Source organism: Sarcophilus harrisii, chromosome 4, assembly GCF_902635505.1.
Source record: "Sarcophilus harrisii chromosome 4, mSarHar1.11, whole genome shotgun sequence".
NCBI lineage: Eukaryota > Metazoa > Chordata > Mammalia > Dasyuromorphia > Dasyuridae > Sarcophilus > Sarcophilus harrisii.
This window is the reverse complement of record NC_045429.1, coordinates 352,140,888-352,165,647: the sequence shown is the minus strand read 5'-3', so window position 1 is coordinate 352,165,647 and position 24,760 is coordinate 352,140,888. Positions and strand designations below refer to the sequence as shown.

General features: G+C 51.1%; 1 protein-coding gene across 1 annotated transcript; it reads left to right on the top strand.

Moving 5' to 3' along the window:
* Positions 1-4,510: 4,510 nt before the first annotated feature.
* TBX2 (T-box transcription factor 2) lies at positions 4,511-17,667 on the top strand. Its single transcript, XM_031968510.1, has 7 exons — positions 4,511-5,342; positions 7,009-7,276; positions 9,502-9,648; positions 10,743-10,819; positions 11,102-11,265; positions 11,698-12,344; positions 16,101-17,667. Exons 1-7 carry the CDS (start codon positions 4,948-4,950, stop codon positions 16,548-16,550), a joined length of 2,148 nt encoding a protein of 715 aa, XP_031824370.1. The 5' UTR covers positions 4,511-4,947; the 3' UTR covers positions 16,551-17,667.
* The last annotated feature ends 7,093 nt before the right edge of the window (positions 17,668-24,760 follow it).

Here is a 24,760-nt window from a genome sequence, read left to right as displayed (position 1 = left end):
GAGTGGGGCTTTTAAAGCCATCACGGACGATTTGCCTAAGTGGTCGGGACAGGACCCGGCAGCTGTAGTGCCCAGGGTCACCAAGTGTCCCTCTTTCCCCCTGCCGGGGGACAGAGACACAGAGACAGCAGGAGAGACAGAGACAGAGACAGACACCCATAGCGAAGGGCCCTGGGCTCTGTCTGCCGGAGGCTGGCGCCTTGGGCAGCTTGGCTTGCGGCTAAAAATAGCTCGGGGAACCGGAGGAACTTGGAGAGATAGATAGCTGGAAAGTCGGATAACCGGGGTAGGATTGGGGGGGGGGGATGGGGGCAGCACTGGAGCTGCGGGGCTAATCCAAGAGCAAATATCTGCGATCACACCGAGATTCAATCCGCTGGAGCGAGGAAGCCCTGGGGTATACATTTGTCCTTGGGTACCTAACCGCCTACGCTCCTCCAGTCCCTCGAGGGGTAGAGTGATGCCGCACTGGGCTCTGGGTAGAGGAAAGAAACGGTCAGCAATAGGACTTCCCAGCCTTCCACCCGATTTCGTTGTTGGGGGAGTGGGGGTGGGGAGCAGGGGAGCGCCAAACTAGAAAGACCAAAAGAGCGGATTATCCGCAAACCCGGGAGCCACGGATGCGAAGGACAAGTTCTGGCCCACCTGGAAAATAGACCCTAAAAATCGAGAAATAAGAAAAGGAAGTGGGGGTAGGGGATGAGATGTTACGAAAGGGGAGAAGAGACATACGCGTTGCCTCTCCTTAAAAGAAGAACCTAGCCTGAGGCCACAACTCGCTCTTTGGCACCCAAGGGACTAGAATTCGGCTCTTTTGCCCCTTCGTCTTCCTCCCCCACGCCCGGGGCGATCGGAACCTTTCTCTCAGCCGCTTCCCTCCCTTCCAGGCAGCTGAGGGTCGAGCAACCTGGGTGTTTCGATCAGCCTCCAGCTCCTTGGCAAGGGGACATAGAACCAGGGGAAGCGGGAAGGGACTAAGTGACCCGTCGGGTGGTGTTCAGGAACAGGGATAGTGGAGGTAATTCAGTTATGGAGGGAGCTCTGACTCCCCCCCGCCCGGTTGTCCGCCTCCCAATCCCACCTAGACTTGGCGCCTGAGTTGGTGTGTGAGTCCCCAGGAGGGGGCCGGAGGGAGGGGTCCCTACAGTCGGGGCGGGCTCGGCGCGCGTCCCCCCGCCCTTCTGCGGGTGCAGGCCAAATGCGAAGTGACAGGGGCCGGAGCTTTGTTGTGGAGTAGCAGCCGCCTGGCGCCAGCCACCCCCGCCCCCCCCCCCCCCCGGGCCCCCCAGCCCCCTGCAGGAAGAGCTGCCCCCCCCCCCCCGGCCTCTTAAAGGGACATGCACTTACTGCCCCCCGGGACCCACCCAGATCTGCAGTTCTTTCCCTCCTCCCCGCCTCTCTCTACTCCCGGCTCTCAACCCTCATTGCATTCGGGCAGAAGTAGTGCCCGGGCTCTAGGGAAACCAGAGATGGAGAAAAAGATGCTAGAAGCCCAACGCTGGCGCGGGGTGTCTGCTGCTTCGCGTTCTTCTCCAGAGCTGGTTTTTCGATGCCCTTTCCGATCTCCCTATAGACCGTTCTCTCAGAACACTGGCTGCATCAAGTGTGTCCTAGAAAGTGCCTTGAGAAATGCAAGCGGGACTTTGAGGTGGGAGGTTGACTACTGAGAAGGGAAGGAAGCACAGGTGTAGTGTTGGGCTGAGGGGTGGGGATGCCGAATTGGGGGAACAAAACAATTCGAAGAGTTGGGAATAATTCTGGGGAGGAGGTGCAGCGGACGAGGGAGTTGACACAATCACTTGGACCAAGACAATGCCCCGAGGAGAAATACCAAACAGCTCGGGCTCTATGGTTTTTTTTAAAGTCCCCAAATGTGCACGCACAGAATTTGGGGTCCAGGAGCTGGCCTGCAGAAGACTTAGGCGCTGGCCACGAATCTTGAGGTCCTAAAAGATCCCTGCAGGAGAGACCACAACCTGCCCAGGCCGCAGGCAGTTGTGTCCGGCCTGTCCCTTGCTTCCTGCGTCTTTCACCGAGGGTCAGAGATGGAGGTGGCACAGGGTGTATATAGGGCTTTACGGAACCTAGCACGGGGGATTATTACACGGAATGCCTTCAGGGCGGACAGGAGCACCCACAGGAAGATAACCAAGGCAGAACTGAAGGTGGAACATAGAGTCCAAGAGCCTGGCCCAGGGTTGAATCCAGCCCCCACGACTCCAGGCCGCGGGTCACGGCAGCTACAAAAAGGGTGCCTATAATCCCGGAGGCTGGAGGGCTCCAAGCACTAACTGAGGGGTGCGTGTGCAGGGAGTGCAGGGCTCAGTCTTAGTCTGTCCAGGAAGTATGTGGCACAGTGAGAAACCTTGGGCACCTTGTTCTATGTGCAGCTGTATATAGGTACGTGGCCTGAGCCTTGGTATGTAACGTACAAGACGTTTGGAGGGAAAAAGAATGATTCCTTCCAGAGTTTAGTGGACTCGAAACAGACTGAATTATCTTCCTGACAGGTTGTTATTTCTAGGTAACTTCATACTAGCTAGGTACAACATATAGACTTAGATAAAATTTTTAAATATTCTATGTAAATACTATATATTTTCTGTTAGTATCTGTTTGTGGAACGATAAACAATAGGGAAAGTTTTTTTTTGTTGTTGTTGTTGTTGTTTTTTTAATGGAATGGAGCGACTCTGTCTCCCAAATTCTATTCCCTTGGGTGTAGATACACTCTACAAAGAATGGGGACTCCATTGTACCAGGTGTACTTGTTCTCTACTTCACCTTCGTATGCGTGCGTGTATGTAACCAGGTGCCGGATAAGGGGTGGATAGCTGTGGACAGTTCTGGACACAATCTATTGCCCAGGACCTGCAGACAACAACATGGAGACATCAACATACGAACGCACGCACAATCTGGTCAGTCTTTAATACAGAGCTACCTTCGGCTGCCCGGGACTGTGAGCAAAGCGCATACACACACACGCACACGCACACCTTACTATCCTAGCCCACGTCAAATCCAAAACCCGAAGGAAGATAGAGGAATAAACACTGCTTGGAAAGTCCCCCACTACCATCACCACCATTGCGTCCATACTGAGGCGGCGCTGATAAAGACTATTCTGCACCGGATGCGGCGAATAGATCTTGCCCGGGGTTTTAAAAGGAACACTAACCTAGCAAACTAAAACCCATTCTAATCTGTGGCTACTGCGTTCAGCCACAGCCTGACAGAGATGACAAGACCAGAGTAGAATTCGGTTCTTGGGTCTGTCTAGAGAGTTGAGAGGGTCTGGGAAGCCCCCGAGGTTTCCTGGGAAATTTCCGTGTCAGATTGAGATATTAAAGGCTGGACCATTTCAGTTTGTTCCGATTCTTTGCCGCCGCCGTCAGCCCTAAAAAACATCCTCACCTTTTCTCTGTCTGAGGCTAGGGATCCCTTCTCTTTTCCCCCAGGGACTCCAGTACTTTCTCTCACTTAACCTCCTCCTCTAGCACTGAACAATTACGGGGAGGGGGGGTGCTCCCCGGCTGAGCTCTGGCCCCACTCACCTGGTTTGGATGGGGTCTTGTGGACTCGGCTCTGCTCGAGGATCTCCTCCGTCTTATTTGTTGCCGGCAGCCCTTGAGCGCCCAAAACTCTCGGCCTTGGAGACGTGCTTTGCTGATGCTCTGGCCGCCTGGGTCTCGGGGTTGGGGAAGTACAGACGGATCTCGGACAGCTGAGCAGCGCGGGCCAGTGCATCGATCTCCGCTGTTCTCGTACGGTTCCGAACTGTCCCTAACTCACTGCCTAGTTTCCTCCGCTCTCGGAAACCCGAGTGGAAACCGAGGGGACAGACCTCTGCCCCAGGACATCGGTGATAGAACTCTACGCACCCCACCCCACCCCCAACACAAAAAAAGTAAGAGAATCGATTGAGGGCGACAGACTTTGAATGGGATGACAGTTCTCCCACACCCTGCTAGGTCGCAGAGAGGAGGGACACCCCGTTCTTCTCCAGGACCCCAAGTTCTCCCCGGCCTGTGTGAATGCTTTGAACTTGAGCCTGGAAGAGGAAAGGTTTCCATTTCGGAAGGCCCCGGGGCCCTCGCAACCCATGTCCCCTGTCCCCTGCCCCTCAACCCTCGACTCCCCCCACCCCACCCCCTCAGTCCCTCCCTCTCCTTGGGCTTCCAGCTCCGGGAGCCGGGCTGGGCTGCGCTGCGCTGCCCTGCCAAGGCGGCTGTGCAGAGAGGAGCCGGAGGTGGGGGCCAGGGCAGGGGGTGGGGTCTCAGGGCCCCGCCGGCCCGTCATTGGTTAACATTTTATTCTGTTGACATGTTTTCTTACTGCCGAGGCTTCCGACACCTTCTCCCCTGCCCCCCCTTTCCCGGCCAGAGCTTGGCCAGAGCTGTCAAAACCCCGCCCCCGGAGACCCACAATTGGTCCAAAAAGCGTAAAATCAGCAATCAAGGGGGGCCTGGCTCGTTAGCGAAGGGGGATCAGAGAAGGGAAGGACATGTGAGATAGTCACAGTTTTCCAGAGATCACGACAAGATCTAACCACTCGCGCGTGGTCCCCGGCGCCGCGCCGGAGCCGGCTAGCCCCAGCTTGGAGCCCGGAGCCCCCAGTTCGGCTTTCCACCCCCCCCCCCCCCCCCAAGCCCCGAGCCGGGCCCCGACCGCGGGAACAGGGAGGAGCAGCGGCGGGAGGGTGGGCCCGAGCCCGGAGAGGAACCGGCAGCCGGAGGAGGAGGAGGAAGAAGAGGAGGAGGGCGCAGCTTAGCACAGCGCAGCGGGAAGCCCCCGGCTCGGCGGCTCCGCCCGTCCCGGCGCTATCCGGGGGTCCCGGGCACAAAGGACTGACCGCTGCCCCCACCCCCCCAGTCTCCTAGTTGAGCTCCCGGGGTCGCGCCCCCTCCCCTCCCCCGACATCCCCCAACCCCTTTCGGATGCACCGATGAGAGATACGGCGTTTGCGGGGACCGTCATGGCATACCACCCCTTCCACGCTCCGCGCCCCGCTGACTTTCCCATGTCCGCCTTCCTGGCCGCAGCTCAGCCTTCCTTCTTCCCGGCGCTGGCGCTGCCGCCCGCGGCGCTCGCCAAGCCCCTGCCGGACCCGGGCCTGGCCGGAGCAGCGGCGGCGGCGGCGGCGGCAGCAGCGGCGGCCGAGGCGGGGCTGCACGTCTCGGCGCTGGGCCACCACCCCCAGGCGGCCCATCTTCGCTCTCTCAAAAGCCTGGAGCCGGAGGACGAGGTGGAGGACGACCCCAAGGTGACGCTGGAGGCCAAAGAGTTGTGGGACCAGTTCCACAAACTGGGCACCGAGATGGTCATTACCAAGTCCGGGAGGTAGGGGCCGGGCCCCGGGCCGGGATGGGGCTCTCAGCGGGCCGCGGCCGCGCACGGTCCCGGACACCTGGGTCAGCCCTCACTTGCCTCCCTTCCCTCCTCGGCGGCCTCTTCTCGCGCCTCACCAGTGTCTCTTCCCTTACTCGGGGCAGAGCCGAGGATGCTTGCAGGGACAGGGAAGCCGAGCCTCTCTAGTTGCTTCCCCAGCGCTCCCACCCCCGGGCTGGCCCGAAGCCGAGCCGAACCCCGACTCCCCTGGGCTCCCGCTTCCGTTCTCTTGACCCCTCAGCCCGGGTGGCTTCTGCCTGTCCCTCTCCGGTCCCTGGCCTCCTCCGGTCGTCCCTCGGGGGCCGTTTGGGCATTTTTATTCGTTTGCTCCGATGACGAGTTGACAATTCGTCCGCTAGAAATAAGAAGGAAACAAAGCGCTGGGGTTTTGGTGGGGTTTTCCCCTTCTTCATTTAGCTAAGAAGGGAATGTTTTTTTCTTAATCGGAGAAAAACCCAAACGAATAAAATAAAAAGAAAATAACCTTCCAAACAAGTAAAGAAACAACAACGGTGACAAAACCACCAAACACTGCCCCTCTCCCCGTCCCAATACACCCAGAGGCCACTTCCAAGTGGGTTTCCTCTTCTCCCAGCTCTCTAAGAGAACCTAGAGCCCATCCATCCAATAGTTAATTCTGGGGTGCACCCCGAGAGGCAGAATTAACTGCCTTTGGTTTCTTTCTTCTGGTGCTCCTTGGCCCCATCTCTTTTTATTCTGCTTCCCAGATCTCCGAGGCTATTCGCTGTTCCCGGGAGATTTGGGCGCTTCTCCGGACTCACTTCTTCCATTTAGGCCAAGGAATTAGGATTGGGGATACCTAGTCGGGTTATTCTCCTAGAGTTGGAGGTGGAAGTAGGATGACAACCTCCTCTTCCACCTTCTGAGAGTAGGGTTGAGAGGAGAGTCCTCGGGCCAAAGGGCCTCTGGGCAAAGGCGCCTCTGGGGCCTGGCCGGTTGGGACAGAGCCTTCTGAACTTGTATCGGAGCCTCCTGGGCAGTTCCAATCAGCTCCCCAGGCTGAAGCCTTCCTCTTCTCTTTCCAGTTCCCTCTCCGGGTCCGGCAACCTTCACCCCTGGACTCCCCAATTTCTCTCAGATTTGCACCTCAAGGCACTCTTCCCAGGCACTGGGCATATCGAATTCCTACAATTACCCAAAGATTTTAGATCGAAAAAGAAAATCCCAAACTCGATTTCTACGGGGAGTAAAGGGGGAAACTAGCTGGGGTTCTAAATCTATCCGTCTCCTTCCCAATTACCCGGGTCGTGGTCCCTTTCTTTTAACAATGTAAACTCCCCAAATAGGACTCTTTTGTATATTATCTGGATAATTTGGGCCAAAGCGGGTATTGTCCTGGAATTAATTGTCCGGATAATTGGGGGAGAAGCGGGAATGTTTTTAAAAGGAAGATTAATCACCACATTCCCGGGAGCTTTATAGACCTAGTGTGAGAGAACGGATTTGGCCTTGACCGTTTTCGAGGCCTGTGAAGAGGAGAGAGAGGAAAGGGTTTTCGCTGCTAGGAGGCTGGGGCAGAAATAGGGGCAGACCCGGTGGGGAATCCTGGGACCTGGCTCGAGGGGGTCAAGCCGACGTCTCCCCCTCCCCCTCCCAGGCGGATGTTCCCCCCGTTCAAGGTGCGGGTCAGCGGACTGGACAAGAAGGCCAAGTACATTCTGCTCATGGACATCGTGGCCGCGGACGACTGTCGCTACAAGTTCCACAATTCACGCTGGATGGTGGCAGGCAAGGCTGACCCGGAGATGCCCAAACGCATGTACATCCACCCGGATAGCCCAGCCACTGGGGAGCAGTGGATGGCTAAGCCAGTGGCCTTCCATAAACTCAAGCTTACCAACAACATCTCGGACAAGCACGGCTTCGTGAGTACTTACTTCCACTTCCAGACTGCCTGCCCAGGGGTGTGTGTGTGTGTGTGTGTGTGTGTGTGTGTGTGTGTGTGTGTGTGTGTTGGGAGATTAGAGGGTTTGAGAATAGGTAATGAAGAGTCAGGGCACAGGTTCCAGGATTCCGACCCCCTCCCTAGCCCAGACTAGACCAGCTCAATTTTGTGGTCAAGAATCTGGGATTTTACAATTTTGCTTAAGAAGGCTGCTAGCTCAGAGAAAATCTGATAGATCCAGGTTGGGAGAGTATGTTGCCCACCTGCAGTTGCAAAGAGATCCCCTTCTTTCAATCTGGGACCTGTGTTTTGCCTGGAAATATCCTTTTCCTGGGCAAGAAAGCCAGAAGAGGCTGGATCCTGACAGGAGGGCTCAAAGCGGCAACTCCACTCCAGACTCTCTCAGTCAATACTGGGGCCTGGGTCTCCCCAAATTCCATTGCTGGAGAGGCTAGGATATTGCCAGAGGGAGCCTGGGGATGGTATAGTCTATTCACTCCCTATATAGGAGATTTTTTCAGGTCCACGAGAAGAGACTGAGGGGTTAAGGCAGTGCTCTTAAGGTCCCAGCGTTTTGGCTCTGTTCTCTGGGACTCCTAAGAGTGTCAGTTACAGTGGAACAGAAAGGTTAGGGAATAGAAGAGGAATGAAATGGAGGGTTCGGTCTCTCTACCCCACCTTGATAACTCCTACCCTTTCTGACTAAGAGAAGGATGATCCTTTCCACAACCTTAAACTTCCCACTGGACTCTCTCAGGGCTAGTGACTCCAGTGGATATAAGGAAGAACTGGGCCCTTGCCCCTCATCAGCTCAAGGTGATGTCCTCAAGGCCAGGGTCAGGCAAAACATGGAACGAATGTATTCTGTTGAGAGTTTCTCTATTTTCTATCCCCCCCCCCCCCAATCCAACCCAATATCTTAGCTGGGAATTGTTGGCAAGAAGAAAGGAATAGGGAAGGACGTCTGAGTCTGGGGGCTTTAATGTCTTCTCTCCCCCTCCCTCATAAAGTTGGTTCCCTTTAGGATCCAAACTCCTTCACTTCTATAAACCTGTTGGAGAAAAAATAAAAGCAACTCTTTGGGGTGCTGTGTCCCTACATCCTGACTTTCTGTCTCTAGGAGCTTATCTTTTTGCTCACTTGGATCAATCTTCCCCCAATTCTGGCCCCTGTATCGTGTCCCTACTGCTCCCAATCCCTCTTGAGAAGGCTTCTTTCTCTAGGGATTTATTCGCTAAACCAGATGCCCCCATCTTCCTCTGGTGACTAGAGAAAGCCTATGAGCTTCCTCCCCCTTTGGAGTTCCGCTCTAAATTGAGTCCTATATTTCTAGGTGCACCTCAGTCTACCAAGAAGAAAGGAGGGAGGAAAGGGTTTTGTTTCCTGCTTTCTTTCACTAAATCCTCCTTCTCTCCCCCATCTAAATTCAAATCAAATTCAAATGACCCCACATCTTGGGGGGGGAAAGGGAAACCCACCTACATCTGAAGAAATGGGGGCAAAAGACTGACTATTCTGTCCCATCCTTCAGGATAGAAGGTGGTTCCAGTCATTGGGGTGATTTATTTACAGAAGAGTCGGTATTGAAAGGGATTTCTCAATATCCCGGTGGAGATGACCTTACAAAACCTGGGTTTGGCTGGTCTTTATGTTGTTCTTCATTTTTCTGTTCTTTCAAACGACTAATAACAATAACATTATCTTCCTCCTTTTTTTCTGTCTCCTGGCTTCTCTGGCTTTCCTTATCTCTCAGCTGAAGTCCTACCGTTTGCAAGAAACCTTTTTTAATTTCCCTTAATCTTAGGGACTTCCCACTGAATTTACTCTCAATTTGTCCTTTCTATATATTTGTACACAATTGTTACATGTTGTCTCCCCTTTTAGTTGCGAGAGCTCCTTAAGAACGAGGACCTTTTTTTTTTTTTAACTTTGTATCCTTAGTGCTTAGTACAGTGTCTTTTGGCACTTAATAGGAGCCTAATAAATACTAACTTAATGACTAATAATAATAATAAATCATAATGATGAACGGAGAACAGAGAGAAGAGCTGTGAAGAAGTAACTGAGACATGGGTAAAAAAGGGAAGGTCCGACTGGACACTGGAAGGAATGTGATGTTGGCGAGAAATCTGCTTAGTTGCGTAGGCAAGTAGGTCTGGGGAGCTCTCCTAACCTGCACCCTAACTATGTACCCTACACCCACAGACTATCCTGAACTCCATGCACAAGTATCAGCCTCGCTTCCACATAGTGAGAGCCAACGACATTCTGAAGCTTCCCTACAGTACCTTCCGCACCTACGTGTTCCCGGAGACCGATTTCATTGCAGTCACCGCCTACCAGAACGACAAGGTGGGAGCTTCGGGAGGGCGGGAGGCCCGGAGGGTTATACTCCTCTTTCCTTTGTCTTTCCGACCTCCGTACGAGTTCTACCCTAGTCTTCCGTGGAGAGCTGGGAGAAACAATCGGGCCCTCCCAAGTGGAAGTGTTTGCCTAGTTATTAACAAAGGATTTAGAGCTCTTTTAGACGTTGCCCCCACCTATTTTTGCTCCAGGGCCGAGTTTAAACTTACCTGCTAAGAGCAGGTAAGGGTGGGGCCCCGGAAAAGCTCGCCAGAGGCTTTCTGACTCCTGGCTAAATCCATTAAAATTTCGGGGAACTCTTGATGTTTTGGAAATGGCAGGTGATGTAAGCGGATAAAAGCAATTTTTTTTCACCTAGGAGAGAGTTTGTTAGGATATCTGAACTCTGCGGTCTAAGTAACAGAACTAGGGGATTCAGATTGCTTTTATTAAGTTTTTAAAGAACTTTCTTTCTATTAAATGGTTTTCTGTGGGTCGCTCCTTCACCCCAGTAAAAATGGGGAGAGACAGCTGCCTGCTGCCAAAATGAGAGCATAAGGCTGTGTGTATTTCGGAGAGGATTTGCTTTCAAGAACAAAGTTTATGGTATAATGGAGTTGTTATTAAGGAAGGTCCAGTACCTCTCACTCTCACCGCAAGCTTTGGCTTCTTAATTCTGGATTTCACGATCACTCTCCCTCCACCTTCTTGGTGGGCGCTGGAAATTTTTTCTATTGTTCCTCTTCACCACTATCACCATCACCCAACTATGAGGGGGTAGTCTGTGCATGAAAAGTCAAAATCTCAGGTTCCATCATCTCACCATTCTTAGGGTCCTGGAATTAAACAGCTGTTCTCCCATACTATACATCCAAAATCTGCAGTAGGAAGAGTCAAGAACACCAGACTCTGAGGAATAAGAAATTTGGGTGAAGGAGAAGGGTCACTACCCCAAGTGTGACCCCTAAAATGAGCAAGGTCAGGGGCAAGATAGGGAAAAGTCAAGGAGGCCAAAGGTGACTTAACGGAAGGGCAAGATAGTTGCTTTTCGTATCCCCACCCCACCGTGACCACTCCACTTCTCTATCTTCTCCCCATCCTAGATCACGCAGCTGAAAATAGACAACAATCCCTTTGCAAAAGGTTTCAGAGACACAGGAAATGGCCGGCGGGAGAAAAGGTGAGAAAAGGGGAGAGGGAGTGAAATACTTTGGGGAGTAGTCATTCTCCTATAATCTTCTTGGCAAGGAGACTGCTTCATGGGGATAGCTCCCATGCCCTTCACCTGTTCCCAAACCCTTTCTAACGAGTATGGGAACTTTTCAGAGACTAGTGCTTTTCAGTTTAGGGTCCCTGCCCGCGGGGTCAGAGCAAGTATTGTTGCTAGCGACTCAAGAGAGAGCTTTCCTGTCCTTCCTCTCCAGCTTCCTTCCTTAATATTCCCTACTTGCCTTCTTCCCAGGAAGCAACTGACCCTACCGTCCCTTCGGATGTACGAAGAGCAATGTAAACCCGAGAGGGACGGGGCTGAATCAGATGCCTCCTCCTGCGATCCACCTCCAGCCCGAGAGCCACCTCCCTCCCCAGGCACAGACCCCAGTCCCCTGCGTCTGCATCGCACCCGAGGTGAGGGACTGAATGTAGAGAATGACAGGTCTGAAAGGGAAGACACAGGGACAGAGGGATGAAAAAGGGGGTAGGGGGTGGGCGCAAAGAGAAGACCGGGAATGGGAGAAAAGATAAACATGATTGTTTATCCTGCTTGCATTATGCTGCTCTTGATCACAGCCCTTTTAGAATATATATAAAAGCAGTATTTGTGCTAGGGGCATCGGAGGTGGGAAGGACTGAAGAGAAGAGAGTCACTTTTACTTGTCTGTGACAAGAATGGTGTGCGGCGAACTAAGCGCCCTGAGACTCGGGAAAAGACCGACGCACAGACACAGACACGGACAGCCCCAGAAACTCCAGGAGGTGACGTTAACCCTACATTCCACATTTTGGGCTTTATTGACCTTCAGTTCTTTCCCCTTTCTCGTCCTCGCTTTCTCCCTGCAGCAGACGAGAAGCTGTGCGCTGCGGACAGCGACCCGGAGCCGGAGAGACTTGGGGACGAGCGGCCTGGGGGCACATTAGGGCGCAGTCCGGGTCTGGAGCCGGCCAGTCCCCAGCGCCTGGTAGAGTCCGAACGCGTCCGAGAAAGGCGCAGCCCCGACCGGGGCAAAGAACCAGGAGAAGGCGGTGGCTGCCTGGACGGCCCTTTCAGCCTGAGGGGCTTGGAGAAGGACAAGGCGGAGGGCAGGAGGAAGGACGAGGCCCGGAAGGAGGGCAGCGAGGTCAAGGAGGCAGGGTTGGCGCCCCTCGTGGTACAAACGGACAGCGCCTCGCCCCTCAGCGCTGGCCATCTACAGGGCCTGGCGCTGTCGGGTCACCTGCATGGTCAGCAGTTCTTTGGGCCCCTGGGCGCCGGGCAGCCGCTCTTTCTGCACCCAGGACAGTTCGCCATGGGCCCCGGGGCCTTCTCTGCCATGGGCATGGGCCACCTGCTGGCCTCGGTGACTGGAGGCGGCGGCGGCGGCGGCGGCGGGGCCGGGGCGGCCACGGCAGGACTGGATGGCGGAGCTGGTCTGGGCTCGGCCGCTGGAGCGGCTGGAGCTGCGGCCCCCTTTCCTTTCCACCTCTCACAGCACATGCTGGCATCTCAGGTAAGCAAGAGGCCAGCCTGGGGGGAGGGGTGGGGAGGGGGGGGGGGGGGGGGGGGGGGGGGGGGGGGGGGGAGCGGGGGCTGAAGTAAAGGGAGCAACCAATGAACCTTGGCCTTTGCAAAGAAGCCTTAAGGGTCAGCCAGACAACCGCCTTGCCATGTGGGAGGCTAGAACTTCAAGGCCTTGCGACAGGCAGCGTAGAGGGTATTCTAGGGGCAGAGACTAGGGCTTCTTCAGCCTCCGGTACAAGCAGGCCAGACCTGCCCGCCCTGGCCCAGTAACTTGCTTCCCAGTCCCTAGATCCGGTGGCCTGTCCAGTTAAGACTAGTCCGCCAGCGTGAAGGAGAGGGACGTTAGGAACGTTACCTAAAACCATCGTAGGAATAAGTGTCTGAGTCGCAATTGACTCCAGAATGCCTGGGATTAACACTTAACTGTTTGCCTCAGGGTAGAGGCAGGCCACCCTGCTCCCACACAGCGGGGCAGAGACCAGGTTTCTATTCTACAGTAGGCAATGCGGAAAGGAAGTTAGCTGCTTGTTTCTTTTCTGAATAATAGAGACCAAAAGATGTTTGTTCCTTCTCCATTCCCGCCTCCGTCCCAGCTGCTTATTTTCTCATCTGCCGGTGTGTTCTGGTCTGCCTCCCACCCCACTCCAGTCTCAGTATAGGAAGAAAAGAGAACAAGAAAATTTCTCATCTTCGTTTTTGACCCCCTTCCCCCTCCTGTTCCCCCCCCCCCTTCCCTTAGGGTTAAGGCAAGGGCAGCCAGAACAGTTTCCTTTGGGTTTGTATAATTTTTTGTATATACGATATCTGAGATTTCATTTGAGTAAGAAGCTCTCAACGAGGGCTTCCATAACTATTACAGATCAGCAGTATCTCTGTAATTTATAGTCTTAGCCTGGGCCACTGAGAGTTTAAAAGACTTGTCCAGGGTCTAACATTTAGTAAATCTGGCAGAGGCATGCTTCAAACCCAGAAATCTTGACTTTGACAGACAGCTGTCTGTACTCTATGTTGTGCTGGCCTATTAATATTTTGAATTTAAATTCTGCTCCCTTTAAAATAAAATTTCTGAAAGCCTTCTCACTTTTGCCTTAATTTAATGACAAATTAAGAACAGATCTAAAGTCAGGGTGACTGCCATGCTCATTTCTGGTCAGGTGGTGTTAGCCAGTTTGGAAGGATTTCCAAATCCCCTTCATTCATTACTGCCACCTTCTGGACCAGCAGAGACTGGGGAAGATTTGGCCCAAGATTTTCTTTGTCCCCCTTTTCTATCCCTTGGGGAGTTTAGATCTGCACTAAGGAAAGGCCCCACCTGTAAGTTCAGTTCATTCTGAATCACGTTAAAAAAAAAAAAAAAACCCAAGAGACCACAAAATAAAGCTCAGTATATTAGTGGGACTGTGCTCAGCTTGATGTTTAGAGATCTGCAAGAGTAAGACATCCTCAGAAAATCTAGAAGAGTATTTCAGAGGCATTACTTTGGGGGGAGGGAATTCTTTTTTAAGAGTCTTCTATAGAAAGACAATATAGCTCAGTGGATAGAAAGTTGGCATCAATTCTGTCTCTGATACACACAGACTGTGTGATCTTAGGCAACTAACTTCTCTGTATCCCCTGGAAACTCTAATCTTTTGAGTTGCCAAAGAGATGTAAACCTGCATTGATAAAGAGTATTTACTCATGGAGGGTTAGTTCCCTATACCAATGAAATCATAGATCCAATAAAAAAAATTTTATAAAGCTATAACAAAGTGTTTGGGAAACACAAAACTGTAACATTGGTTGAGAGAGAATTATTATTCCCATTTTATAGATGAAGAAACAGAGGCTCAGTGATTTCTGAAGTCGGTGAATATCTTAGTCGGATATAAATTGAGGTTTTTTCACTGCAAGTCTGCTCTTTCCTAGATGATATAATTCCTAAATCCTCAACCACACATTATAGTTGATGTTAATCTCAGGGTATTTACTAATAAAAAAAAAACACTTGCTTTAGTTTTGTAGTTACCAGGTGAGAGAGTGAGTAAATAGACAAGTGAAAGTCTTGCTTCAAAGGCAAATTCAGTACCCAATAAATCCTTGTGTTTGTTGTTGTTGGTGGTGTTTTGTTTTGTTTTGTGATCTTGAATCATCACTTTCATTCCAATTCATACTCCCTTCCTTTAGAAATAGGCAAATTTGCATACCCTTGAGGAACCTTCTAGTTTTTACTCTATTCCTCCTCCCTTGATACCAACTTTGAAAAGAAATACAAGGAATTCGATTTTCCCCTTAGGTATGTCTCCTCTTGCCAATTCAGGAGGCAGTACATCCACCAATGGAAGGAAGGGAAAAATAATCTTAAAGTCCTAGCTACTTGGCTTGAGAAGACAAGATGTAGTGTCATATAAGATGTTATTCTTACAACTGTTTGAAGCTTTTTAGTCCTTTAGTACACACTGACTAGGAATCGGATAATTCAGTGTTGGATAATTGGGAACTAATTGACATTCCATTTACCTTCTGTATTATTCTTCTAGCATGAATGATCTTAAAGCCTAGGCAAATAGATTTTTATAAATTCCCCCTCTCCATTCTTCTGAATACACAGATTCCTTCTCTCCTTCCATGATTTTTTTTGGGGGGGAGAGGGAGTGAGGGGAGGAAGGGAGAAAGGAAAAATATACATATATGTGTCAGATATAGCTGACTATACAGTATGATCCAATGGGAAGAGCCCAGAATTTAGAATCAGAGAACCAAGTGGTCCTTATCTATGCTCTGCCACTTACTATTCTTGTGACTTTGGACAAGTATTTTCATCTCTGTGAGACTCAGTTTCCTTCTCTATAAAATGAAGAGTTGGATTAAATGAGGTGTTTTAAAATTCTCCTCTCTCCTTCCCCCCCCCCCACCCCCTTGGCAATCTGGAAAAATCTTTGGGTCTCTTCTAACAATCATTTTTTTTCAAAATCATCAAGTAAAATTCATAGGAAAACAAACGAAACCATTTATTGAAATAATAAACAGGCAGACTGATCGTGTGAGATCCCGTAATTAGATCCCGTAATTTTGAAGTAGTGGTGAACATAAATGATATTTTGATATAGTTAAAACAATTGTAATGATGTGATAGGAAACTATGATTTCTATCGGGGATAATTTACACAGGTGCTGCTAATATTATTGTGGCTTGTTTCCTACATTTAGAGTTGAAGGAAATGCTCATTTCCGTTAGGATTTAGTGAAAATAAAGATTTATTTTTTTCCCCCACCCAAGTTCCCGGAGTCCGTTCTTTAAGAATATTTGGACTGGATGATCTCTAAGATCTCTCACAGCTCCAATGTCTAATGATCTAATGATCTAAGTCTTACATTTCCCTCCTCCAAGCCTTCCCACACGCTGCATCTCCACCTGGAATTCCTTTCTCCTCCTACCATCTTGACCTATCAAAAGCCTTTCAAGGCACAGATTAAATTCCATCCCCTCCTGGAAGATTTACTTAATCACCTCAGCTAGAAGTGGTTTCCTCCCTCCCTCTGAAATTCTATTGGTCTCCCAGTCACATATGTTCACGTGGCACATACCGAATGTTACCTTGTCCATGTGGCTTCTACTCATGGAGACTAAATTCCCAAGAGGCGCCGCCTATCTCTTTCCCTTCTTGAGTTCCATATGTCACCTTGCAAATAGTATGATGATTTCACGTTGGTTGAATGAATTGATGTTGAAAGAATGATTGACATATTTCTTTGTTGATTTCAGGGGATCCCGATGCCCACATTTGGTGGGCTCTTTCCATATCCCTACACTTACATGGCAGCTGCCGCAGCCGCTGCCTCAGCCTTGCCAGCCACCAGTGCTGCCGCCGCTGCCGCTGCCGCTGCGGGCTCCTTATCCCGGAGCCCTTTTTTGGGCAGTGCCCGGCCTCGCCTTCGTTTCAGCCCTTACCAGATCCCTGTGACCATCCCTCCCAGCACCAACCTCCTTACCACGAGCCTGGCTCCAGATGGCTCCAAGGCGGCTGGAAGCAGTAGGGAGCCCAGTCCCCTGCCAGAGCTGGCCTTACCTAAGGTGGGAGGCTCACACCGGGGAACCCTGTCCCCTAAAGGCGCAGCCAAAGAGGCCGCCAGCGAACTACAGAATATCCAGAGACTGGTGAGCGGTTTGGAGAGCCAGAGGGACCTGTCCCCAGGACGGGAGTCGCCGAAGTGAAGGATCAGTGTGGACTAGGCCAGCCCCCCTACCACCCCGCCCCACCCCCGTTTGCCTCCCAAGCCCCAGCCTCACCCCCGCCCCCACTGACCCCTGTGGCTCCAGGATTTTGTACAGCACGGTATGGGTATTTATTTAAATAAATAAAGGAGCGATGGGGCAGCATCAGCCAGAGATGGAAAAACCAGCCAGTCCAGTCTGGACTGTGGGCACTAGAGAGACGAGCTGGGGTATTTCAGCTCAATCCCCAACTTGCAGAGAATATGGAGGGAGTAGCCTGCCTAGGTTCAATCCAATAATGTTCCTCAGTCAATATGGAGTCTATCCGGAGTCTAATCCTTCTCACATCAGTCTTTGGGTGCTGGTTTGGGATTGAACAACCGGGAGTTCCCCTTTTAGGGGCGCGTGGGGAAGGAGGGAGAAGGAAGATCCTATGTCCCTGGGCACTTGGAAGGCTAGAGGGAATCACCGGAGGATCCTCAACATCCCGAGTTTCAAGTCCGGGAGGAGTAAGAGAATACAGAAAATAGGATGATATGGGATGAAGGATGAAGGCAGAGACTTTTGGGAAGGAAGGAGGATAGAGCTGAGTTGGGGACACAGATGCCCCTATCTCCTCCCACCAACCTAATCCCAGCAAAGGGCCGGACACCCCACCCTTGGGAGTCTGGGGAGGAAGCTACCACCTCCACCCCAGACTCCCTTCTGGCGGGGGAGGGGGGGAGGAGAGATATTTATGAAATAAATGATAATTTGTGTAAATAAGCTTTAAGGTTCCCAGAATATGCAAATTGGTATTAATTTATTCAAAGGTGTACATTACCGTGTACATAATATTTAGAGTTTAACTCGTGGCATATAATTTCGTTGGGTTTTTGTTTGTTTTGTTTTGTTTTTCGGGTTTTTCTCCCCTTTTACACGAGCATATCTATATTGTAAATGGTGGGAGAAAGGAGAGCTATTTAGTGCTTTGTGGCTGCCGGGGACCGGAGCTCCCGGAGGGAAGAGCCTGTCGGAGAGCCGGCCCCGCCTCGCGGCTGGCCAAGGGGCCCCAGAAAGCAGCCCTGACCCCGCCCCTTTCCTGGGCCGGGGGCCACCTCAGGTGTTTTTTTTTTTTTTCACTCCGAAACAAGAACGAAACAAACCGAAAAGGAAAGAAAAGATTATTATTATTAATAATAAATAAAGAAATGAAGTGAGCTCTGAGCTGGGCCAGTGCGCTCTGTGGGCAAGGGTAATGGGGAGGGAGACCGGAGGGGACCTGACCGCCTGGAGTTAGCCAGCGAGTCTGGCGAGAGGGAGGGGACTAGATTCTCCAGCTCGAGTCACAGTGGGGTGGGGGGCCCTGGGGAGTGTGTGTGGGGGAGGAGCAGGGGGTGCCCGACAGGCACTAGGGCCTCCCTAGTCCCCGGCAGCTGTTCCTCCGGCCGCTTTCCATTTATCATGTCGCCAATTAGCCAGGACTTGGGGGAGGGGGTCAGGCGGGCTCGTTAGAGGGATAATGAGGGAACGGGACCCTGGAGACGTCGCCTTCCCTCCCCCGCCGGGTCCCTCCTCGGGCGGCGCCGGCTCCGGCTCAGCCCGCGGTCTGGGGACTGAGAGCCGGAGCCTCACCCCACCCCCAGCCCAGCCCACTGGAGCTGGGGAAAGCAATCATCCCTCCCCTCTGTCCTTTCTTCCCTCCAACGAGTCCTTCTGTCCAGGTCGAGCCCGGGGCTCCCTCTGCCGGTCAGCACGAGCCGATGCCCACTCCAGGACTTTCTCAGGTTGCCAAGGCTCGAACGCCCCCGAGCGAAGTTATGCAGCACAGCTGGATCCAGCCCAGAGTGAGCCCAGACAGCTGTGCAGGAGTTGTGGCCAAAGGGTTCACTCGCCCCCTCCACGCTCCCACACCTTTTCCCTTCAAAGCCAGGTCTTTGGGGTTCAGCCAAAAATTTCAAAGAAAGATCCAGCCCTGAGGGACTCTTTTTTCCCTTTTTTTGGCTGGAGAGAATAGGGTGAAGGGTGGTCCCTGGACCCTGCTTGCCAATTTACCAGAAAGCATGGCCTCTGCCCCAGCCTCTTCACTTCCATTCCTACCCCTCCGCTGTACACGGTTGGGAGGAAGGGGGGATATCAGGAGGGAGAAAAAAAGGGAGAAATAGGTGTAAGAAGACGGAGGCGGGGAAGCAGATTTTCCTTGAAGACCTTCTAGAATTACTTCTAAAATTCCCTCGGTCAGAAGGAAGGAACTTCTTAAAAGAACCCCATCTATTTCTGTGCCTTGAGGACAAGGAAAGATTATTTCCTCCTTTCTTAAAAATCTCAAAGAGATGATAGCCTGGAAGCAAGATTCTCCTCCCATTGACGTTTCCGGAGGTCTCATCCAGGAAGTTCTTCTTAGTGTTTATTTACATTTTAAGTTAAGCAGCTCTTGGCTATTTCTCATCAAATCCACTACACTCCCTATACCCCCACCCCCGTCCTTTTAACGACGACTACGACTACGACTACGACTACGACTACTACTACACACACATACACCACATCAGGGTTAGTGTGAAAGTAGCCTCCTCCTGCCCTTGTCTTAAAACGCTCAAGTCCAAATGTCTTCTGCTCCTCTCATCCATTTAGAACATTGGAGATAGGAGGAACTCTGGGATTATTCCAGGATTGAGTCAAACCTATGATATATATAGAAACATTGATGATAGCATCCTCACTCCACTATCACCACGACTATCACCACATCCTTATCTTTCTTCTTTTTTTTTTTCCACTTTCCCTCCTCCAGTTTTCCTCAATTCATCCTTTTCCTTTTTTCCTTTTCTCCTGCCTCTTCCTTGCCTGTCAACAGTGTCCACGATATTTTCTGGATGTGAGAATGGGGGAACCACTCAAGGAACAAGGGTGTCTTAGAAAGCAGAGAGGGTGGAAGGACAACAGTCAGGCTTCACCCCTTGCATGGCTCCTCAGACACATTTTGAGGTGTCATCTCTCTGAATGTCTGGTACCAGAGATTCTGTTTTGACTGATGGCTGGTTTTTAAAGGTAGGGTCTGAAGAATCCATGTTCTGTCATAGGCTTATTCATAGACTCATAGATTTTGATCTGGGAGGTCCCTTGGACATCATCTAGTCCTCCTTGCCTATCACTATTTTACAGATTTGGAAACTGGGGTTCAGAGAAGGGAAATGACTCCCTCATTTGATTACATAGTGGCAATGCCAGGATTTGAATTCCAGTTCCAGGTTCCAAATCCGATGTTCGTTTGCAAAGGGATCTATCCCCTATGCCTCTTTCTACCCCCAATCTCCATTTTTTATTGAGGGGCCAAATCTTCTAGTAGGAGCGAGGAGTTAGGCATCATCATAGCTTAGTATAAATGGAGCAGGAGATGGTTAGAATCTGGGTGTCACGTTGAAACATTAAACTCTAATGAGAAAGCCAAACTTCTAGGTAGGAATTGGCTTGGAACAGTTTTAGACCGGCAGATGATAACATGAACAGAAGACAACAGCTTGAGGAAAGAATCCAGAAGGCAGGTGAGGATAAAGAAAGGGGGAAACTGCCAAAGACAAACCTTGCCTGCCTTGAAATCTTCCCACTGCCCCCATGCTGGCACCTGCTGGTTTGGGGCACTAGTAGGAGGTTACTTTAGCTTAAAACACTATTTTTTCAAAAACACTGCAAGGGACTCTGAAACACTCCAAGGCTGATGTTAATAAACCTTGGCTAGTTTGTTAATAAGCATTAAAGTAATTATTTAGAGGATTTTACTACAAAGGTTATGCTAAAATTTTGTTTAAACTGAAGGGTTCTACCTCGGTGAAGAAATTTTGAGAAAAACTGGCTTAGACCAAGAAGGGTTCCCCCCCAACTCTAATACCACCAGAGGGGGCCTCTAGGTAAAGATGGGAAGATCCAAGGTTGTGTGTATCCTGGGCAGGCTGCATCTGGGCTGAAGGTCACTAGAACTGAGACCTCCACCTCTTCCCCTTTCCAAACCTAATTGTTCTGCCCCCTCCCCTTCTCCAGAAGTTGTTGGGTTGGCATTCAGCCCTGGCATGGCTGCAGAAGTTAAAGCTGTCTGGGAAGGGGCTAAGCAGACATACTGACGCCTCTTTCCCCCCAGACAAAGGGCAACGAGCACTCCCCTCAGTGTCCAATTAGACCACCCCCCACCAGAGCTCTGCCCCTTGCCCCCCTGCCTCCCTGCCCCTCTGCTCCCATTGTCCTGCTCTTCTGCCAATTAGTCAGGCTCCTTTAGAAATATAAATGGAAGCACTGCAAAGAATCCTGGAAATACAGCTCTGGAAGGAACGAAGAACTGGTCCAATGTTAAAGGAGGAAATACACTTCCTCTCTCATAACACATCTCTTCTTAAAATTCTCTTTAAGCATTTAGACTCTGGGCACTTCATGCCCTGAAAGTAAGGAAGTGGGGTTAGGGATAGGAATGATAATTCATGGCAATTAGGGATCCTGTGTAAGTGAAAGAGACAAAGATGCCAAAGGTTCGATTTCCGATACCTCTGGTCCAATGGACAGAGAGAGCCCTTGTGTTTGATAAAGGCCTGGGCACTGGCACTGGCAGGTCTCCATTTCTCCCTGTGTGATGGGAGAGGGAGAAAATTTTTTTCTGAATCCCTCCCTATCATGCTTCACCTCCCTACCTTCTCCCTTTCTTCCTATTCCCTGAACTCCAACTCGAAGGGAAAACTCCATCGGGGAGGGACAAAAGTGACTCCTATCAAACCAATCAACCAGCAAGCATTTATTATTAAATGCCTCCCATTTGCTAGCTGCCAGAGATATCAAGACACAAATAAGATGCTGCTTTCCACAAAGAATTTGTGCCCTACATACTGTCACACAGATAAGGAAAATCAGGATAAACAGAAAATAAATAGTCATAGTAGCAATTGGGAAATGAGAAAAGATCTGAAAGAAGGCGGTACACTTGAGCTGCTGAGCCCTGAAGGCAACTGACATTGGTATGGAGCTTGCCATGAAAGGCGGCCACACAGTGCAAAGTGGGGTGAGGGGCCGGAGGGGGAAGGGGGACGGAATGTCCCAACTCAGAGAGCAAGCATGAAGAGGAAGAGACTTGCGGCCGCAGCCATAAAAGGATGAATCTGAGAGCTCACGGGGGTGCACACGCACACATCTATCAAATCAATCAGCAACCATTTTCTAATTGCTTGCTTTGGCGTTATGTACACAAACACGCACACACACACGCACACACCCTGCACAATCCTTTGTGCACTCTTAAGAACCTCAAGTAACACTTCGTTTGCACATTCTTTACTTCCTGAGAAGATGGAGTGGAGGCGGGAAGGTAAAGGAAATTCCCGGGCTCCAACTCCAGTCCTCAGGTCCACATCCTTTCGTGCTTTAAGACATCTGAAGGCATTAAATACAAGCACACTCCTGCCCCCAAACAAAACTGGGCACAGATGTTTGGGGGAACAAATGTGACTTGGGCACCGCCCAGAATGCCAGGGGATATTTGCGGAGGGTAGGGCCTTTGAAGTCGAAAAATTCCCTTAGGTCAGAAGAGAAGAGATGGTGGGATGTGGGAAAGGTCTCATCTCAGTGGAATGTACTATCCCCTCCTTCTGACCTCCGCCATCCCCAAACAGCAGCTCACGAGACGGGAGTTTGGCTCTTTAAGAAAGACCAAGGGGACGAAACTCCAAACTGGGCACCTGTAGGAAATGGGGAGGGGGGGGGGGAAGACTCTTGAGCGTGTGTGTGTGCTGGGGCGGAGGTGTTGGGTGGGGGGGACGGACACGCCCGTGCCATCAAAGTATCTGTTTGCCTAAAGGAATCTTCTTTCATTAGAACCTTACTTCCAGCTTCTTTCGGGTTTGCCCTTTGAAAGGAAATCTCCCCCGCAACGCCCCCCACCCCAGCTCCAGATGTGGCACGGAGAACTCCATACACCCGTCCGTACCCCTCGGGGCCTGGGGGTGCCCCCCTCTTTTCCCAATCCTGTGACTGAAGCCACCGCCCCCAGTAACTCACTGCTCCTGGTTCTCTCCCCCTGCCATCCTCCCTTAGAGGTGCTCGGCCTTGGGCCAGCCTGGACGCAGCCCTGGCGGCCCGGGGCAATCCCGCATTTTCCCACTAGATGGTGCTCCAGGGCAGAGGCCGGAGCCGCTGACCGTCCACTGCGCCCCAGGCCGCCGCGAGCACCTGCTCTGGGCTGCGTCTGGCCCGCGGGGACAAGCCGGGGGACTTGGGATTCCGAGCCCCGAGGGACGGACACCGGGGCAGGCAAGCGGCCTCACGGAGGCAAGGGCACTGGCCCTCGGCGAAGAGGCCGGGGAGAGGACCGAGGAGGAGCTGAAGCCCTGTTGAACCTGCGTGGATCTCGGGAAGACGCGGTCCGTGACCTTGGCCTTCCTCCCGCCCTGGGCTGCGCCGAGTCCTGGGCGACTCCCACCTCGCCCTGGCCGGAGAACCTGGCTGGGCGGAAGGAGGGCTGGGGTGGTCAAAGCGCTGGCTCTTCTGGGCTGAGTTGGGAAAATCCCATCGCTAGATGGGGCTGGCGGAACCCGCATCCCCGAGCTGAGCCCCGTTCCCAGCCCACCCGGGTGATTTTAGCAGCCTTGCTGCCCTTTCTGTGTCTGGAGCCTGCAGACTCCCAGGCACCAGGGTGCTGATCTTCCCCGCCCCGAGAATGAGGGAATTCAGCCCGAAAAGAGGGAGGGGTGAGGATGGACTTCAATTAAGAAACACTCACCCCTGGCTTTTTTTTTTTTTTTTTTTTTTAAATGCCTTGAACTTCAAGTTATAGAGCGTGGTGTGGTGGAAAAATCACTGGCTGTGGAATCTTAGGGCCTGGTTCAAATCCCATTACTTACTAACTGCGTGACTATGGATGTAGGTCATTTAACCTCCTCGGGCTTCAATGTTTAAGTAATAGGAGGAAGTTAGACTTGATAACTTTTAAGATTCTAAATGTATGTTTCTCCCAGATCTGAACTTCTGGACTTCATGTTGCCTGTCTGTAAAATGGCGTATTCTTGCCTATCTCAGGGCAGTTAGGGATAGAAACAGGGCAACTTGGAATTATGGTCATCGGCCTCTTCTCGAGGGATGACTGGAAAGTTTCTTACACTTAGAGACAATTAGAGGACTCCTATTGTAGTGAATGGGGCATAGGCTTAGAATCTGGAAGACCTGGTTCAAATCCCACCTCAGGACACTCTTCCCAACACTGCACAAATCATTTACCTTCTCTATGCCTCAGTGTCCTCATCTGTAAAATGAGGTATCACAGCTTCTCCTAAATCCCATGAAACAATTTAGCAAGATTTTGGAGTCTGAGAGCAGAGAGCTTTCTGCCTTCTTCCTCTCACACCTTTTAAAGTTAAAAATCCCTCTGGCTGCCTCTCCTAGTGAACATTATGCATTGGGGTAAGGGGATTGTAAAAATGGTGATGGGGGTTGGAAAAGGGAGTGGTTGCCTCTTTCTCCGGCATAGTAACTAAATACTAATAGTCTGTAACTACATCTAAAGAGGTAGGCAAATATATTTACTTCAAAGCTTTTCTAGACTCATCTTCCCTAGTTCAAATCCAGCCTCACTTAAGCCTGTTTTGCCTCAGTTTCTTAATCTATAAAATGAGCTGGAGAAGGAAATGGCAATCCGTCTTTACCAAGAAAACGACGAGTGGGGCCACAAACAGTCAGACATGACTGAGATGACCTAACAACAAGAAAAACTCTAAATGGGGTGCCTCTTGCGTGTAGATGACTGAACCACATACATCAAGAGATACCAAGAAAGTAGAAGCTGTTAGCATTGCCTTAGAGAAACACTTTGCTTATCTGTAGCTATGTGCCCCTCCCTGTTCTATTTAGCTATGTAGTGCATTTGTTAATTCTAAAAGGGAGATTGGGCAGAGTGTCCTCCCCTGCAAGTATAGTCTAGCTAATGGAGTAGGATGACAATCATGAAGATAGATCTCACTGCTCAAGAGTGGAAAAAAGGTCTCCTCAAAGGTGGGAGGAGCCAGGAAGAAAGGTCCTTCTAGAAATGACTTGGATAGAGACTGGAGCAGAGAGTGACAGACAGTGTAGTGGTAGCTTTTGGTAGTGGTGGTGGATCCAGATTAAATCACATAAGAAAGAAGAGGTGAGCCAAGAAACACAGCCCTGGGATCTGTTCCATCAAGAGCTAATGACTTCAGTACTCTGTAAGCATACTTTAGAAC